The sequence below is a fragment of the Suncus etruscus genome, chromosome 11 (assembly GCF_024139225.1).
Source record: "Suncus etruscus isolate mSunEtr1 chromosome 11, mSunEtr1.pri.cur, whole genome shotgun sequence".
NCBI classification, from domain to species: domain Eukaryota; kingdom Metazoa; phylum Chordata; class Mammalia; order Eulipotyphla; family Soricidae; genus Suncus; species Suncus etruscus.
In genome coordinates, this window is record NC_064858.1 from 18,909,382 (window position 1) to 18,929,408 (window position 20,027).

Genomic DNA, 20,027 nt, shown 5'->3' on the forward strand with positions numbered 1-20,027 from the left:
ATGGTTGTAAACTCTTGTCTCAGTAGCCTGCCTCTGTTACCATGGTGTTTATGCCAGTGCTTTAACTTTGGGATCCACCAAAGAGAAGTGTTTTACCTCTTTCCTAATTAATTACCATATAGATTTCTCCTCTATTACAGTATCTTGTCAAAAGTGTAGAAATGTAAAATTTGGGGCCGGACAGATAGCATGGAAGTGGGGCGTTTGCCTTGCATGCAGAAGGATGGTGGTTCAAATCCCAGCATCCCATGTAGTCTCCTGAGCCTGCCAGGAGCGATTTCTGAGTATAGAGCCAGGAGTAACCCCTGAGCACTGCTGGGTGTGACCCAAAAACCAAAAAAAAAAAAAAAAAAGTAAAATTTGTGTTAATCAAGAAGCTGCAAAGTCCACTCTGACTTCTACCTCTGGGCAGTCCTGAAACTCTGAACAAACTTACATTCTTCCTTCTATCCAGATGTAGAAATGATTTCATGGGGCCAGAGAGATAGGACAATGGGTAAGCCTTGCAAGCAGCCTTACTTTTTCATAGACTTTGCATGTGGACGCCCCTAGGCTATATCCCCAAAACTACTCACCCCTGAACACCACTGGATGTTGGGAAAAAAGTTTATGGTCTTTATATCTACCTGTTTGTTAAACCAGAAAGTAATTTGTATGCTTATCTTGAGCCAAGGGCTTCTGACATCAGGGACTCCATCTTTTTATTTTTATTAATATATTTAAACACCTTGATTACAAATACGATTGTAGTTGGGTTTCAGTCATGTAAAGAACATCCCCCTTCACCGGTGCAACATTCCATCACCAATGTCCCAAATCCATCTTTTTTCCCTTCCAGCTTCTGAGCAAGAAGGAAGCTCCTCTCATTGTTCAGGGGCAAGTGCAACGTGTCAACAAGTACTATAAAGCCTATAAACTGCCCAGCTTCTGAACTATCCCCCAATCGTGACCATTCCTCATAACCACAGCTAGTTCTCGGTCTGTAAACCAGCTGAACCATTAACTAGCTTATTCTGCTTCTGTAACTTGCTTTGCTGTTTCACAGCTCATGCAGCCCCTTTCCCAGTGTATCCACCCTCTGACTCAGACATGAGTTTTGCCTTGATAAACTCGTCCCTGACTGTCCCTGGACTGTGAGTTCTTTGCTTCTGTAATAAAGACTCCCGATTGGGCCTCTGAGTGGCGCTCACCTGTCTCATGAGACACCCTTAGAACAATATTACATAAATAGGATATCAACAGTATTTCGATTGCTGCCTGGATGTTGTCAGGGATCTAGTGTCCTCTTATAAATTATGAAGATGACCAAAAAAAAAAAAAATTAAGCGTAAAAAAGGGGGCCGGGAAGGTGGCGCTAGAGGTAAGGTGTCTGCCTTACAAGCGCTAGCGTAGGATGGACTGCGGTTCGATCCCCCGGTGTCCCATATGGTCCCCCCAAGCCAGGGGCGATTTCTGAGCGCATAGCCAGGAGTAACCCCTGAGTGTCAAACGGGTGTGGCCCAAAAACCAAAATAAATAAATAAATAAATAAATAAATTATGAAGATGAAATGAATAGAGTTTGCTGGGGGTTAAGTTTAAATCCACTCTGCCTATCAAGTGGATTTGCACTGATGCTTCCACTGAGTTTCCTAAATCCCTGTCATAGTAACTAAGCTAGGAGAACCAAGCCAGCCTTGAGTGCCGGTGCATGGGGTACAGATCCTTGGCCTACAGAACATGTGGATGGTGATGTTTGTGGCCTGACATGCCCTTCTTACAATGCCCTTCCAGACCAACGGATCTGCTGGTGTCGCCCATGAAGTTGTGTATTGCAGGGAGGAGCAGGAAGAACCAACCCTGTTAGTAAACCTGGTGTGGAGCCATGTTGAGCACACTCAACACTTGGGTGGGAAAGAGGGGGAACCCATTTCCTCTCTTTTTGAGCTTGCTTTGTGAGCAGGTGGAAAAGGCCCTAGCAGTACTTATCTTGGAAAGTAATAAAACTAAGATAGGATTCAAGGAAGTTCCTCCATTACCAGCCCAAAGCCTGAAGGTCTATGTAGATGCAGGAATTAGTGTCTGATAAGGCTCCAGTTGGCCAGCACAGGCCTAGAGAAGACTGGACCCCTGAGGAAAGAAAAGGCTCCAGGAGGAAAAGGAAGACCAGAAAAACAAAGAGAAGTTCAAAGATCTTCCCTTGACAACACCTCACAACTCTTGCTTTTAGCTACAAAGAAAGCCCCAACTCCTCAAAGGAGTGTAAAACATGTTCACCTCAGGCCACTTAACTCAGGATGTGTTGTCCCTGTTTTCTTTCCCTCTGGAGCACCCCACATTTGCATTCCTTCTAGAACACAAGACTCTCCTCCCTCCTCCTACTGCCTGAACCAATAGCACAGAGGATAGGGTGATGGCCTTGCACACGGTTGACCAGGGTTTGATCCCTGTTACCCCATATGGTACCCCCTAGCCTGTCAGGAGTGATTTCTGAGCACAGAGCCAGTAATAATGCCTGAGTGTCACTGGGTGTGACCCCAAAACAAATTGTTCTAGTGTCTATCTCCTGCTCTTACTATGTAAGTAAAACTTTCACTTATTAAGACAGGCAAATCTGGGGCCGGAGAGTTAGCAGAAGGACGGTGGTTTGAATCCCGGTATCCCAGATGGTCCCCCGAGCCTGCCGGGGGGCGATTTCTGAGCATAGAGCCAGGAGGAACCCCTGAGCACTACTGAGTGCGACCCAAAAAACAAAAACAGAAAAGGCAAATCGGGGCCAGAGTGGTGGTACAGTGATTAGGTGTGCTTGCCTAGAAGACAGCTGACCTGGGTTTCATTGTCAGCAGCACATTGTTGTGTATGTAAACATTTCAATGGGATTATTATGTACTGACCCTACCCTGATCGGTGATTGTGCCCTACCCTAGGGTGTGACCTGGCATTCTGCTCCCACCCTAGGATGGTACCTGAATTTTCACAAGCCTGACAGTTAGCTTTTTATCCGCTGCTTCACCTCAGAACCAACCGCCGGCTGACAGGGTAACAGACACGACGTGGTCCGAGCTGGAGGAGAAAGGCCTCATCCTCCATCCCTCAATCAGTCAACCCCATCAAGGGCTGACTTGCAACACACATAAGTTCTCCAGAGCCCTGCCAGGAGTGATCCCTAAGAACTGCTGAATGTGGTCCAAAATTAAGACAACTGGGTTCAATTCCCAGCACCACAATTCTCCCCACACCTGAGCCTCACCAAGAGTGATTCCTGGGGAGGAATGGAAGGAGGGAGATACGTGTTAGAGGCCACCAAAGCTATCTTGTAACACCCAGGCCACACAGGGATTGAATTAGGCCCATTTCCAGGCTTCTTTGCCTTTTCTGTCATTCTAGAAGTTGATTCATTAAATTATAAACTGACTAGAGTTCAGGAATTCTAAGGTAGGAAGTTCTGGGCCTCTGTGACCAGAGCTCACTAACCCCATGTCATGATACTCCCTTCCTCTGGGGGGACACATTGTCCTGAACTGGTGGTTCCCCAAGTTAGAGGAAGTCCAAGGACTGGAAATTGTAGCTCAAAGTGGGTGGAAAGAAAGGAGTTTATTCGTGCAGACTCTATTTTATATCTCCAAACACAGAAATAAGCAATCAAGCCAGTGGGTTTACACAGGCTAAACTGTAGTTAAGGCTGATGTGGCTTTGAAGAACAAAGGTTTTTACACTAAACTGTTTGGCTTCCTTCTATGCTTTGGTAATTTGGGCCTTTTTTTTTTTTTTTTTTTTTATGTTTGGAATGCTTCATCAACTTATTCTCCCTTATTTCTGTAAACCTCTGCCAGTTTCCCTCATATTCCCAGATTTCCATTAATTTCCTCACACTCACTGTTGCCATCCCACTGGCACTGAGCACAGCACCACAATAGCATGCCCATGTGTGGCGTTGGGCACAAGACGGACATGCCAGGTGGCTGTGCACCTGAAGAGAGTCCATGAGAAGGGCTGTGTCTGATGCTTTGCTTCATCACAGACAGTGGGGCCAACTGACATAGTGCACATGTATGATAAACATTTACCAACCCCTAACTACCTGGAAGAATGAACACTGGGTAATTATTCAGGATAGGGCTTTACCAAAAATAAATTTTGTCAGAGAAAGGCACACAAAGGTCTAATTACCACACATCTGCTCTTGGCATGACTCAGCTCCTTCACATAAGCTCCTCCACCCCCTGCACCCCTTTCTCCTAGCTGACCTTGCAGTTCTTGTCACACCATTTCTTTTTTTTTTTTTTGGTTTTTGGGCCACACCCGGCGGTGCTCAGGGGTCACTCCTGGCTGTCTGCTCAGAAATAGCTCCTGGCAGGCACGGGGGGACCATATGGGACACCGGGATTCGAACCAACCACCTTTGGTCCTGGAGCGGCTGCTTGCAAGGCAAACGCCACTGTGCTATCTCTCCAGGCCCATTGTCACACCATTTCTGAACACATATGCTTGAGTTCAGCCTTTTCCTCCTGACCTCTACCTGATACTGATGAGTTACCTGTAACCCTGGGAATGGGGGTGGGGGGGAAATGTTCTTCCTTGTAGACAGTAGCCTAGGCCACTATCTGGGTAAACCTTCAGAGATAGCCTGGTACAGATCATAGGGAACCCCTCATCTGTGATACCTGTCAGCTTAATTGGAGTCTTGTAGGACACACCACAGCACACAGACCCACACTGGGCTCACCACAGGAGCCCTCGTCTAGATTACAGATGACATATAGGTTCAGAAAGCTTACATCACCCCAAATCCCAAGCAGAGTGAATGCATGGGATGAGGACAGTCCTACCCTTGAGTTCTCAGTTTGGTATAGTATAGATGACACTAGGTCACAAAAGATGACAAGGGAAAAGGAGAAAGTGGTCTCAATGGAGACACAGACTGGGCTGTCACTTGGAGCCAGCAGCCTGGGGCAAAGATGAGTTTGCTGGGCTAGTGACAGGGACAGAGACGGCTGTACCTTGGAGGGGCCTCAGGACCAACATTCCCACCTGCTTTCCAGTATGTCTCCTGCTTCAGGGCAGTTCTAGAGATATCATGAATCTTTAGTTACCTGCTCTGAGTCCTCAGAACAGCAGTTCCTAAGGCCTTGGGCCTGAATCCAGGTGGCCACAGTGCCCTGTTGACTCTCAGGGTCCAGAGTTGGATACACTCACCATAACTTACTGGCCTGTATCACTCTTCTAGTTGGTGTTTATTTTGTGTGTGTGTGTGGGGGGGGGGGGAATCACACCCGGCAGTGCTCAGGGGCTCCTGGTTCTACATTCAGAAATTGCCCCCCGGCAGGCTCGGGGGACCATATGGGATGCCAGGATTCGAACTGTCCTGCAAGCAAGGCAAACGCCCTACTGCTGTTCTAACTCTCCAGCCCCATGGTGTTTATTTTTGAAGGCACAGACTATACAGCCACCAGCACATGACAGTGTCCCCATTACGATACCCTCCCCACTCAGTACATGGAGGAAAGGGGACTGCCCCATTACATTCCCACAGGGTACAGAAGGCATATCCCAGTCGCCAGCACATCTGGTGGGTCCCTGAGCCTCAAGCTGGAGCCATGTTCTCAAGGGTCAGGGTTGAGGCTGGAAGTTCCATACAGCGCTTGTGGTCAGCCCGTTGTTGTCTTGCCTCGTGGGCTCGGGGAGCGCGTATTCTGCCAAGCAGCGCACTTGCCGCTGCATGCTGGGCCCGCTGAACTGGGCTCGCCCAGGGTCACCGATCAGAATGTGAGTCCCATGGGCCCAGAAGCAATTCTCCAGCCACCGCTGCAGCCCGTGGGCAAGAACTTCATCATAAAACATGTCTCCAAGCACCACCAAGTCCCAGGGCTCTTGCTTCAGATCCAGAATGTTTTGGGTTAAAATGGGGACAGGCTCCAGTCTGTTCAATTCACAATTCAGCGTGACAGCTATTCCTGCAACTTAAAAACCACCGTGACTTGTTAGCTGTGAAGCTGCTGTTGATTCCTATGACATACTTAGAATATCTAGCACTGTTTATTCTTCTTTTTGTTAAAAGTGAAAGGGTAGACAACAGTTTGTTCTCCCTGAGGATTACTCTATAAAATAAACAATCCAAGCACAGGGAATCCTGGCCTCGCTATGTACCCCTGGCCATCCATCACCTATCTAGGCCCTACCGAAGAAATACACCATTAGCTCTGCCTCACAGGATGCCCAGGACCACTTATGTGTATACACACTTACAGGTATAAACAAATACATGTATGCACACACACATGCTCAGCATTCAATGGCAGGTCCCATGCGGGAGCAGCCACAGGCTGAGGCTCCTACAGACATAGGGCCTGAGGGGAATGACAGATGGAAGTCATACCAGGGTCTATGTCATTGGCCAGGACTCGGGACGCCCCACTCATTTTAGCTGCAATGGCCGTGGCTCCACATCCACTCCCCAGGTCCAGCACAGACTTTCCCCTGACCACTTCAGGATTGTCCAGGAGGTATCTGAGCCAGACAGAGAGGAGACACCAAGATGGAGGCAGGTGAGGGTGAGAAGAGTCAATAAGCATAAATGTCATGGGGTTCACTGTCCAGAGAAATAGTGATCAGTCAAGGAGATGACCAGACTAGGTGACCAAATGTCACTATGTGGAGAGATCCACCTGCACTTTTCCTACCACACAACCTTCTAAATTTGGGTCACACCTGGCAGCACTCAGTGTTTCTTCACCTTTTCCCACCGGGCCCCTTCCAACCTTGTTTCCTTCCCACAGCCCCCTAGTTTTGTTCTGTACCCTCCTTGATGACATGACATTTCACCTGCACTTCTGGGAATGCCTGGGACCTGCAGAAGCCAAGACGAAAAATTGTTTTAGTTGAGCACTGACTGTGACTCAGAAGTTGCAGCATAAGAACATAAGTGGGTAAAATGCTGCTGAATCCAGCTGAATCAGCTAAATTGCAAATCCCGACAATCCTGTCTCCCTCTAAGTCTTTACCAGTGAGTGGGTCTTGAACTTGACCAAGTCCAGTCCAAGCACTCAGAGAGGTGGGGCAATCTGGTGCTAGAAAAAGTGGGGGTGATTGGGGCATACAATACAGTGTGTGACTGATTGAGAACTGATGAGAATTCAGGCCCAGCAAAAGGGGATTCTGCAAACATTACCTAATGAACAGTGTCCATTCCCTAATGAACAGTTACACTAAATTCAGCACATTGGGATCATGTTACCAGGCACCCATTTCTCAAATCAAAGTAGACTTTTTTTCATGAAATCCTGTGAGTGTTCAATGTCACTAAATGATTTTCTTTTTAATTCCAGAGTGTGTGGTGGCAGCTCAGACTCTGGGCTTCCCCACACACACATCAAGGAGGCCAAAAAGAAAAAAAAAATGGCATTGTTTTAGGAAACCTGCTCAGAAATCACGTCTGGAAGATTTAGGCAACCATATGGACATCAGAGATCAAATCCAGGTCAGCTACATGCAGGCTGCACTGTACTATCACTCCAGCCCCAAAATGAAGAAAAAATTACAACGTCAAAACACATGTGTTTGTAATCTCTGCTAAGGATTGTGATTTATGACTTATCTATCTGGGGAGTTGGTGATCATTTCAGTTACCTCTTAAATGTTATTTTGTTTTCAGGCCACACCCAGTGGTGCTCAGGGGTTACTCGTGGCTCTACGATCAGGAATTACCCCTGACAGTGTTCAGGGAACCATATAGGATGCCAGAGATCGAACCTGGGTTGGTACCATGCAAGAAAAATGCCCTACCTACTGTGTTATCATTCCAGCCCCTTAAATGCCTTTTTTTTTTTTAATTAAAAAAATTATATTACTGCTGGAGGACAGCAAATAGGGAGTTCACCTGGCAATGGCTAACTCAGATTGAATCCCCAGTATCCTACCTGTTCCCCTGAACACCACGAGGTGTGATTCCTGAAAGTAGAGGCAAGAGTAACCCCTGAGCACCACCAGGTGTGCCCCACCACAAATATTTTTAATTATATTATTAAATGAAACTTGAAAATTCGGAAGAACACAAAACCAAAACACGGGAATTGTTTGCTAGCACCTAGGAGGTTTTCCAGTTCTCCAATTCTCCACCAAGTTCTACACTGATTTATTCTGTATTTAAAACTACATGGAGGGCCAGAGCAATAGCACTCATTTGTCCTAGCATCCCATGTGATCCCCTGAGTCTACCAGGAGTAATTTCTTTTTCTTTTTCTTTTTTCTTTTTTGGTTCACCACACCCAGTGGCACCCAGGGGTTGCTCTTGGTTCTGTGCTCAGAAATTGCTCTTGGCAATTGGTGGTGGTGGGAACCATGTCGGATGCTGGGAATCGAACTGAAGGCCATCTAGAGTTGGCCATGTGCAAGGCAAAATGCCCTACCACTGGGCTATGGCTCCGGCCTCCTGCCAGGAGTTATTTCTAAGCACACCCCTGAGCATCTCTCTCTCTCTCTCTGTCTCTGCCTGTCTCTCTTCTCTTCTCTTCTCTTCTCTTCTCTTCTCTTCTCTTCTCTTCTCTTCTCTTCTCTTCTCTTCTCTTCTCTTCTCTCTCTCTCTCTTCTCTCTCTCTCTCTCTCTCTCTCTCTCTCTCTCTCTCTCTCTCTCTCTCTCTCTCTCTCTCTCTCTCTCTCTCTCTCTCTCTCTCTCTCTCTCCTCTCTCCTCTCTCTCTCTCTTCTCTCTCTCTCTCATCTCTCTCTCTCTCTCTCTCTCTCTCTCTCTCTCTCTCTCTCTCTCTCTCTCTCTCCCCATTGTGCATCAGCTCTGTCGGATTGTGCATGTCTGAGAAATTCCCACACTGTACCTCGACAAGGCTTGACCTCCGGGCCAGTAGATGGCCCAGTAGGGGTCACCGAGGGGCCACTGCTCAGCCCTCTCCCACCAAAACTTGCACCGGGGTGTCAGCAGTCGCAGCTGGATCTCGGGGGTGAGACTGCCGCTATTGGTGACTTCAGTATTGGCCTCCAGGAAAGCTTTCACTTCGGGGTCCAGAGAGGTATGGACTCCCCGCTGAGGAAGCAAAGCAAGACCTCCACGCACAACTCCTCTGCAAGCTGCACGCAAAGCCATGGTCCTGGGCAGTGGCGGACAAAGAGGAGAGAGAACAAGGCATGAACCTCCACCCCTCTTTGGCTCTCAGCTGCGAAGCCGCAGCTCTGAAAGTACAAGAACAACTACTGGCACCCCAGCTGGTTGATGCGCCCACCCTGCCACAGGGGTGACCGACTAAGACCTGATGGATGCAGCTCCACGTTCATGTCAGATGCCACTGCTAAGTGCCACTTTTTAACAGGATGCTTCCCAAGGTGCCATCCTTTCTGGTTTGGTTTGGGCCACACCTGGAGGCGCTCAGGGGTCACTTGTGGCAGAGCTCAAAGGAGCAAAGCAAGGCCCAAACTTGTCCTTCCCTCAAGCCAACACAGGCACTTGGTTTTTTCTGAAAGGAACAAGGCTTTCAAGTTCTTCCCCGAACTTGCTGACCCCTTCCCTCTTGTCTGGCAACCAAATCTAAGAAAAGTGCCAAAAGGAGGCCTGATAGATTACACTGGGGTAGGGCGTTTGCCTTGCATGCAGCCAAATCAGGACGGACCCTGGTTCTATCTATTCCCGGCATCCCATATGGTCCCCTGAGCCTACCAGGAGTAACCCTTGAGCCCCGTTGGGTGTGCCCCCCCCCCAAAAAAAAAAAACAAGCCCCCAAAAATGCTCCCAAGAGCATTCTAGTGGGTGCACCAATATACAGAGGATTTTATTCTGTATTGTCTTTGGGCCACAGCTGGCAGTACTCTGGGGTCACTCCTAGTGGGGTTCGGGGATCTTATGCAATGCCGGGTATAGAACCCGTGGACCTGAACTTTCCAAACAGCCGAACGTCGGGGACCCCAAGACCCTCCCAGCACCCAGGAGAAACTTAACTGACTACACGAGAGCCCCATACAAACCAGAGTGTGCCTAGACCCCCAAAGACAGGGAATCAGCTAGTGGGGGACCATATGTCTGAGCCACCTTGGCCCCCCATAGAAGCCGGACTGCATAGGGCCGAAAGAAAGGGGTCAGGGGGTGCTAAAGGCCGAGCTCAGCGGTGCTTTTGCATTTGCACCTCCATAGCTTGCAGGACACGGCACTGAGCATGCGCGGACGGGCGGCGCGCAGAGCGGCGGAATCAGCGGATGGGACGCTTGCGCAGATGGGTTGCAGACGCCGAGGCAGCATGGGGCATGCGTAGAATGACGGGGGGCGGGGCTACAAGAAGAGGCTCAGCATGCGCAGAAGGACGGGGCTGCAAGACGGGACCGAGCATGCGCAAAAGGATGGGGCTGCTAGACGGAGCCGAGCATGCGCAGAAGTGTGGAGGTCACCCAGGCCATGTAGTGATATTTCTGTAATATTCTGATAGTCCTCCATTAGAGGATAGTCTCAAGTTCACTTTGTCCATGAGAAATCAGGTGCACCAACTTATTTTCTTTTCTCTTTGTGCTGCCAACCAGTGGGGACATTTGTCATTTCTTTATAGTGGGGAGTTGAGCCCAGGAATTGTATGTGCAATGATTTACATGCATGTAATCATGTTTTCATCGACCAAAACTATCATGCTTCTATCATATTGGACCCATTACAACTGGGCATATTATTTTTTGTCTAATAACAGTAAGTTTCTTAAAAAAATAAAAACACTGATTTAAAGGTGAGTTTGCTTTCAAATATATGCCTGTATTTTGTTGAGGTCAGCTCTTCAATAAGTAAAAGTAAAATTCTATGTTTAAATCTGTTTTTAAGTTGTTTTTTGTTTGTTTGTTTTTTGGGTCACACCCGGCATAGCTCATGGTTTACTCCTAGCTTCATGCTCAGAGATCGCTCCTGGCAGGCTTGGGGGACCCATATAGGATGCCAGGGTTCAAATTACCATCCTTCTGCATGCAAGGCAAACACCCCTACCTCCATGTTATCTCTCTGGGCCTGGTTTGGTTCCTTTTCATTGTTTTGTTTTGTTTCGTTTGGAGCCACAGTGGTGATGCCTCAGGAATTACTCCTGGCTCTGAACTCAGGAATCATTCTGGTGGGTGCTGGGAAGACCATAGGGGATGCGGAGCTCAAATGCAGGTCAGCATGTTAAAGGCAAGCACTCTACCTGCTTTACTATGTAGTTCCTGCCCCATTTCTCTCTCTGCGTGTTTTATGGGATCTGGTCTAGTCTCAAGGTCTTGACTACATACTGAATTGATTTTTGCATAAGGTGGAGATACAGAATCCAGTTTAATTTTTTGCATATAGATGTCCAGTTTTCCCAGAACTGGTTTTTGAAAAGTTATTTTATGACCCTTACTTTTTTGTCATGTTCATGTGTCGGAAGGATTATCATTGGGGCTTCTCACTTTCTAAATCATCTTAGTACCATCTAGTACCATGCTTAGTTCTAACCTATTGGTCCAACTATAAAATTAGTTTCAATTCAGGAAATACAATATTACTTTGGGGTTTTATTTATTTGTTTGTTTGGGGCATACTCAGTGGTGTTTGGTCATTATTCCTGCCTCCCTGCTTAGGGGTCATTCCTGGTAGAGTTCAGCAGACTCTGAATAAGTGGTGTCAGGAATCAGGGATCAAAACCTGGTTGACCATATGCAAGGCAAGCACTCTAACCACTGTACTATCTCTCCTGTCTTACCTTTTTCTTGTTTGTTTTTTCTTTTGGGGGGGGGAGCCCCACCCAGCTGTGCTTAGGGATTACTCCTGGCTTTGCATTCAGGGATCACTCCTGGCAGGGATCAGATCAGAGACCCATATGCCATGCTGTAATTGGACACAGATTAGCTGCGTGCTAGTACTCTTCCTCTGTACAGTCTGTTCAGCCATCCTAATTTTTTATTTCTCAGAGTTGCTTTGACTATTTGTATCATTCTATGGTTCTTCACAAATTTAATCAGTGATCATTCTAAGTCCTTTAAGAATGTCATAGATATTTTGAAGGGAACTGAATTGAATCTATTAGAATCATCATTTTGACTATGTTGATTCTTCCAAATTATGAACAGAATATTTTTATGTTTCCTGAGGGCCATTTTTTCTACTTATTTAAAAAAAAAAGATTTGCGCCTCACGGTACTCAGGGGACCAAATGGGATACTGGGGATCGAACCTGGTTCTACCATGTGCAAGGAAAGCTCCCTACCTGCTGTACTATCACTCTGGCCCCCATCTTCTATTTCTTAAGTTACCCAGAATTCTCCAGATAAAGGTCTTTCATCTCTTTTAAGTCAATTCTTCAACACTTGCTAAATTACTCCATGTTGGGAAATCACCCCATGCACCATATTTCCAACCCCAGTTGGACAGGTCTGAAGCAGGGTAGCCACAAAGAATTAATAAACCAAGCCAGTCAAGAAAGAATCATGGGGGGCCCGGAGAGATAGCACAGCGGCGTTTGCCTTGCAAGCAGCCGATCCAGGGACCAAAAGGTGGTTGGTTCGAAATCCCGGTGTCCCATATGGTCCCCCGTGCCTGCCAGGAGCTATTTCTGAGCAGACAGCCACGAGTAACCCCTGAGCACCGCCAGGTGTGGCCCAAAAAACAAAAAACAAAAAAAAAAAAAGAAAGAAAGAATCATGGAATCAGTGGCTTCTTGCCTCATGGTCTCTCTGTGCATCAAGCCAGATAGATCTTTCTTTATTCTCCCAGTACAAATTCAACCAGGTGGAATAAGTCAAATGAGATCCAGGTAACATTTACATAACAAAGGAATAGGTGAAAAGGAAAGAGGAAATTGGGGAATGCCTTTGGCCTTTGTTTTGGACAATAGTAGGGTGTCATCTAAACAGATACTTGATGTTTTTGGAGAATAATTTGAAATGGAGAATTCTTTTTTGAATTCTCTTTCACTTCTAGTTCACTGTTTTCTTGTAGGGAATGCAACTGATGGTTGAGTTTTGTAGTCTGTTAACTTGCTGTATTGGTTTATTGTTTCTAAAAGTTTTTGACTGGGTCCTCTAAAATATTATGTATATTGTAATATCTGCAAGCAGTGACAATATCACTATTTTTTTCTGATTGGATCCCTCTGTTCTTTTTCCTGCCTAATTGGTTGACCTAGGACTTCTAGTACTGTATTGAATAAAGGTAGAGGAAGTGGCCATTCATGCTCTTGTGTCCTGACCTCTGTGGGTAAGGCTCCTTAGTTTTTCACCACTGAGTATAATCGCTGACTAGTAGTTTGGTCTTCAATGGCTGTTGCTATCATGAAGTTTTCTTCTGTTTCTGTTTTTCTTGTATGTTTTATTAATCATGAACGGGTGTTGGTTATATCAAATAAAATTGTTTCTGCTGGGGCTGGAGCAATAGTTACAACAAAAGGGTAGGGTGATTGCCTGAATGTTGACAACTCCTGGGTTTAATCTCCAGCATCCCATATGATCCAGCAAGCATCACCAGGAGTGAATTCCTGAATGCAAAGCCAAGAATCCATCCCTGAGAACTGCCAGGAATGGGCCAAAAACAAACAAACAAACAACAAACAAACAAAAAAGGGAGAGTAAGCAATAGTATAGCTGGTAAGACTATTGCCCCTGTGTTTGATCCCCACCATGCTATATGATCCCCTAAACCTGCTGGGAGTGATTCCAGCACTATATAATTATATAATTCTAGTCTATGTAATTCCATATAATTCCAATCTATATAAAAACCAAACATATGTAAGAGAATAGAGAGAAAAGGAAGGCAGGAGGGTCCAGATCACAGGAGGGTCTCCTGAAGCAGGATTCCTGAGAAAATCTGAAGCCTCCCCTTTGCATACAGTCAACCTAGAATTCAGTCCTTGGCAGATCATAGGGTCCCCTGCGTACCATTAGGAATGACCCACCCCTAAGTGTAGAACTAGGAGTAATCCCAGAGCATCACCAAAACAAAACAAAAATAAAAACACAGGAGAGGATAATCCTCTTTGGTTTCTCAGTCTAGCAAGGCCTGGGTCATCAAGCACTGCCTGAGCCTACCTGTAATCTTCCATCCCAGGCGACTCCTTTCTGTAAGGGAGATATCCCTACTCTCTCTCTCTCTCTCTCTCTCTCTCTCTCTCTCTCTCTCTCTCTCTCTCTCTCTCTCTCTCTCTCTCTCTCTCTCTCTCTCTCTCTCTCTCTCTCTCCTATTTCCTGTGAACCTGAGTTCAATCCCTGGCACTGCATATGATTTCCCAAATATTGCCAGAAGTCACCTCTGAGCACAGTTAGGAGTAAGCCCTGAACACTGCTCAGATGGCTTAAATATAGGAGAAAGTTAGTATACAATAGTCAGATAAAAGGATAATATCCAAGATAAACAAAGCATTCACAAAGATCAGCATTAATAAATCCAATAACCCCTTTAAAAATGGGTAGGGAAAATGAATAAACCCTTCTCTGAAGACAGACAGATGGCTAGTAGATGTGAAAAAGTATTTGTTGTCATTTATTATCAGGGAAATCCAAATTAAAGCAACAATGAGGTCACTTTACTCCAATGAAAAGAGTGTATATGAACAGTCTAGAAATAACTGGTGCTGGTGAGGATGTGTGAAGAAAATTGTTGGTCCACACCCATCACTGGTTTTCCCATTTATAGAAAATAACACAAAGATTCCTAAAAAAAAAAAATACGACTATATGACTCAGCAATCTCATGCTTGGTATCTACTCCCAAGACATAAATGTTTTCATTAGAAGGTATATGCATCCCTGTGTTCATTTATAGCCAGTATAAGGAAGCAATCTAAGAGTCCAGGATAGAAATGGAAATTTTTTAGGCTAGAGAGATAGTACAGCGGTAGGGTGTTTGCCTTGCACACAGTTGATGCAGGACAGATGGTGGTTCAAATCCTGCATCCATACGGTCCCCCCTTGCCTGCCAGGAGCAATTTTTGAGCACAGAGCCAGAGTTAACCCCTGATCACCGCCGGATGTGACCCCCCCCCAAAAAAGGGGAAATTTTCTATTTCTATTTTCAGAGTGAAAAATGCAACAGTGGAATTACTATGCAGCCACAAATGAATGATAGACTCATCTCAGTTCACTGCCATTTGAATGATTAGGACCTCTTTAGAGGTTCTTTTGTTTGGGGGGCCACTCATAACCTCATACTCAGAGCAAACTCCTTGGGGGATAAGTGGGGGACAGGGTGGCACTAAGACAAGTGCTCTACCACTAAAGGCACATTATAGGAAGCCTGGGTTCCAGACCAGTGAGTGCCAGAAGGAACAAACAAATCTCCTGTGCAGTCTTATATGTAGATCTAAACAGGATAAAGGTTAGTGGACGTCCTTGTCTCAAACTTCATCCCCCACCCTCATCTCTTTCTTTCCATTTTTATAGAAATTAGAGCTTGGAGTCAAAATTAGCTGTTTCCTGCTGAATTAATCTTTCTTGTCCCCCTATCCTGGGAATTCTTGCCTAAGGGGGAACTGCTCTCTGAGTATTTCCCTTTGATACATGGAAATCTTAGTCACCACTGTCTTGTTCAAAAAGATCAGGACTGACTCAGATCTAGCCGTTTCCTGTTGAAAAGGAGTTTCCCATGGGATGGGAGGAAGGGTGGAACTGACTGGTAGAGAAATGCCCTACAAAGAACACTGCGTATTCACAGCCCTTCCATGAAGTTAACCAATTTTTAACCATGAGATCTATTTTACTAACAGATGTCAAAACATAATTTGGGAGGGGGGTGTTAGTGAAGTCGTGTAAGTTATTTTGTTTGTTGTTGTTGTATTTTTTAAACTAGAGCTTACTTAAAAATATGTGAGAATGGGGCTTGAGTAATGTTAAGACATAATGGGGTAGGGTGCTTGCTTTACATGCAGCCAACCAGGGTTCTATCCCTAGCATCACATATGATCGTCAAAATCCTACAAGAGTGATCCCTGCATGCAGATAGGAGAAAACCCCTGAGCACTGGCAGGTGTGGCCCAAAAACCAAGAAAGCAAGTAAGAAAGAAGAAAAAGAGGGGAAATGTATTCATAGAGAGAATGCTGGCAGCAAAGAAACAAGACCAATAAGTGAGAGATGTGTTAAAAAGGGGAGCATGGGGCCCTGAAGAAACAGGCGACAAATGTAATTTCATATCCTCTAAACAGTTTAACTTGACCATACAGTTTTATTTCCTCAAACCTTCCTCAGTCCTTTGGGGGAGTTTTCTTTATTTGAGGTCCAAAGTCAGTGGTTGGGCTCAGGCTCTTGTAAAAAACATAACACCTCATTCCTGGTTGTACCTGGGGTCTATAAGATAAACTCTACAGCTCTCTTCAGTCATTTTTAAGACTGATCATCCCAGAGAAGAGACCTTGGTCTGAACTTGTGATCTTTCACAAGGGTTTATTTGCTCTTAAATAAATGAAGGCTCTATAAAGGGGGGCACATTTGAACTCGGCAAACACTGTCATAACAAGCTAAGCCCCATGCTTATGTCTCTGTATGTCTCTGGAGCTGAGAGTTGCTGTGTCCTGCTTCAAACCCCGCTTCGAAAAGCTATGCATTGCAAAACGTGTTCATTGTAGCATTAATCAGACATCACCCTCTGATTAAAAAATCAGCTCAAATTATTTTATATATTTTGTTTTGCAGGTTGAAATTTTTTTTTGGGGGGGGCCACACCCGTTTGACGCTCAGGGGTTACTCCTGGCTAAGCGCTCAGAAATTGCCTCTGGCTTGGGGGGACCATATGGGACGCCGGGGGATCGAACCTCGGTCCTTCCTTAGCTAGCGCTTGCAAGGCAGACACCTTACCTCTAGCGCCACCTCATCGGCCCCAAGATATTTTTTTTAATAAAGATACTATTTACAGTTGTGCGGGGGGGGGGGCCGCGAAAAATGTTTTCTTCTTCTTAGGGGGGCATGATGGAAAATAATTGAGAAGACTAGAGCATAGAAGACTATGCTCTCCTGGTCCCAAGACCCTCAGCAGTCTGTCCACATTCTCCTTATAGGCCTACACCATTGACCAGTACTCAGCACAGTCTGGTAAGGAGCTACTGCTCTGACTCCTGCAATGCCCACTATGATCAGGCATGATCAGACCAAGCAGGTCACTGTGTTCAGGGCCCTCTATCACCTATGGGTTAAGATTGGCTACCGTGCTTCCTTCCCGGAATTATCCCAGCAACTTGCTGTCTCACCCAAATCTATATCTGGTCCAAACTTTCTTCACAGCATCTGGCTCAGAGTAATGTGATGCACCTCTCAGGTCCCTTTCTGGAATTGGCTAAACTGTAGAAGACAGGAAGTTCTCTTCTCAGCAGGCAGATACCACAGTAAAGACTCCTGAGGCCTGTTGCAGGAAAAGGTCTTCGTGGCACAGCAATGGGCTCCTTTTCTAATCCCTTCCTCTGTTCTTGTCAAACCAGCCCACTATCAGACCCTGCAGGGCTTGGGTTATAGCGCGCCTGTCTTTTCAGTGTTCTTATAGTGGAGCCAGATGGCCCAGAGTCTAAGGAGCTGGTCTCGCATGCGGGTAGACTTTTAAATCTCTAGAACCCCAGAAGATTCCCCTGAATCTCATCAGAAGTGATTCCTGAGTACAGCCAGGAGTAAGCCCTTTCTGAGAAACTGGTGAGTATGGCCCCAAAACCAATATATTTTTTCTTAGAATCCTTCCTTTACCCTTTTAATCCATTTAATCTTTTCTCAGTAAGAAAGTTAGCTTGACTACAGGTATAATATCGGAATTCTCATGTCATTCAATATGAGGGCTGAGATTGTTCTCAAAGGTGAGTATCCACTTGTCCATGAAACTATTAAGTCCTGGAACTCAGGATTCACCACCCAAAATACCACCAGGAGAGACAGGCATTAATGTAAATGCAAAGTTCTATTCCAGTATGCTAGGGTCCAACATCTCCTAAGAAATGAGGACTCCGGGCGGCCAGGAGAGATGCACAGTGGTAGGGGCGTTTGTCTTGCACACAGATGACCCAGGTTGGATAGTGGTTCGAACCCCAGCATACCATATGTCCTCCGAGCCTGCCAGGAGTAACTCCTAGTGCTACTGTATATGACCCCAAAAAATAAAAACAAAAACAAAACAAAACAATAAAAAGGACCCCAAGAATGGCTCTCAGGCCCAAAATTTAAAGGATACCTAGGGCTCAGTTGAGGAAATTCCTGGCTTCTGGGTATTAATCTTTTAAAAATTGGTCCTTACTACAAAGATTGGGCTAGGATTGGTTATAGTTTCAAATGTACATCAGACAGACATTCTGGGTGGGCTGCATGCCCCAGATCTAGGTGCTAGGTGTCTTATCTGGCTATTTGTTCATTGCAGCAGACCCAGAGTACAGTTGCCATCTGGCTGGCTGTCAGCCTGCTATTTAGCCTTCTATTGATGTATTCCTGGCATTTACCCCAAGGGCCTGGTTTCCAGGAAAACTGACTTTTGGGCCTTTATACCTTAAACCTAGTCTTTATACCCTTAAAACTAGAGCCTGTCATGGCTGTACTTAGGCTCACAGCAAAGGCATATTTATAGCTATTATCTTCCTTAAGCAACCAGAGTACAACAGTCAAAAAAATTAAAGGCACACCATATTCTTTTTTTGTTTTGTTTTGTTTTGTTTTGTTTTTTGTTTTTGTTTTTTGGGTCATACCCGGCAGTGCTCAGGGGCCACTCCTGGCTCTACGTTCAGAAATCACCACCAGCAGGCTTGGGGGGAACATATGGGATGCCGGGATTCAAACCACTGTCCCTCTGCATGCAAGGGTTAAATGACTCTTACCTCCATGCTATCTCTCCGGCCCCAGCACACCATATTCTAATCTCAACATTTAGGTACAATTAATTCTAAAATCTTAGATCATAACAGTACCTCTATAAGAATCCTCTGGCCTCTTCCCCCAGGCTGCTCACCCTCTTGTCATCAGTTCTAAGAACCTTTGTACATTACAAATAGCCTCTTCATTGGTCATGAATTCTTTTTTTTTTTTTGGTTTTTCGGCCAACAAACCCCCCCGTTTGAATGCTCAGGGGTTACTCCCTGGCTAAGCGCTCAGAAATTGCCCCTGGCTTGGGGGGACCATATCGGACGCCGGGGGATCAAACCTCGGTCCTGATCCTTGGCTAGTGCTTGCAAGGCAGACACCTTACTTCTTTTTTTTTTTTTTTTGTGGTTTTTGGATCACACCCGGCAGTGCTCAGGGGTTATTCCTGGCTCCAGGCTCAGAAATTGCTCCTGGCAGGCACGGGGGACCATATGGGACGCTGGGATTCAAACCGATGACCTCCTGCATGAAAGGCAAACGCCTTACCTCCATGCTATCTCTCCAGCCCCATAGACACCTTACTTCTAGCGCCACCTTGCCAGCCCCTGGTCATGAATTCTAAGATTTTCCCCTGATCAATTGTTACACCACTTGGTTTCCAGTTTATTTTTCACGTGAAACATTGGTTTGTTTTACATAAATACTATAAACTGTATCTTTCTTGATGGGAGTATGGGGGTCTCAATCACACCCAGTGGTACTCTAATGGCTTAGGGATCACTCCTGGAGGTGCTAGGGAAACCCTATGGGGTGCTAGAATAGAACCTGGGTCGACCTCATATAAGGCAAGCACGCTATCCTCTGTACTATCTCTGCCCCCAAGCATACATTTTGAAGAATCGGGGTTCAGGGGCGCCGGAGAGATAGCATGGAAGTAAGGCGTTTGCCTTTCATGCAGGAGGTCATCGGTTCGAATCCCAACGTCCCATATGGTCCCCTGTGCCTGCCAGGAGCAATTTCTGAGCCTGGAGCCAGGAATAATCCCTGAGCACTGCCGGTGTGTTGTGACCTCCTAAAACCACAAAAAAAAATAAAGAATCGGGGTTCACGCCAACACACAAACCACAGAGATTGTGTTTCTAATTTGTTTTGTTTTGGAACTACACCCCAGCAGTGCTCAGGGGTTACTCCTGGCTTTGAACGCAAGGATCATTCCTGGCAGTGCTCAGGGGAATATCAGGGGATGCCCAGGTTCGAACCTGGGTTGGGCAGCATGTAAGTCAAGCACCTTACCCGCTGTGCTATCTCTCTG

The 20,027-nt window shown here is 46.0% G+C and overlaps 1 protein-coding gene across 1 annotated transcript; it reads right to left on the minus strand.

Annotated features, from left to right (window-relative positions):
- Positions 1–5,475: 5,475 nt before the first annotated feature.
- Positions 5,476–9,084, minus strand: ETFBKMT (electron transfer flavoprotein subunit beta lysine methyltransferase). Its single transcript, XM_049783849.1, has 3 exons — positions 8,805–9,084; positions 6,355–6,485; positions 5,476–5,938 (listed from the first exon to the last, which is right to left on the minus strand). Exons 1-3 carry the CDS (start codon positions 9,068–9,070, stop codon positions 5,589–5,591), a joined length of 747 nt encoding a protein of 248 aa, XP_049639806.1. The 5' UTR covers positions 9,071–9,084; the 3' UTR covers positions 5,476–5,588.
- Positions 9,085–20,027: the final 10,943 nt, after the last annotated feature.

Bases quoted from the DNA above. Each gene is read 5' to 3' on its own strand.
- ETFBKMT (XM_049783849.1), bottom strand. From the start codon at position 9,070: ATGGCTTTGCGTGCAGCTTGCAGAGGAGTTGTGCGTGGAGGTCTTGCT. The intron at 6,486-8,804 runs GTACAGTGTGGG...TGTCTGGCTCAG, and splicing joins GGAGGTCAAGCCTTGTCGAG to ATACCTCCTGGACAATCCTG. The intron at 5,939-6,354 runs GTATGACTTCCA...GTGGTTTTTAAG, and splicing joins GGCCAATGACATAGACCCTG to TTGCAGGAATAGCTGTCACG.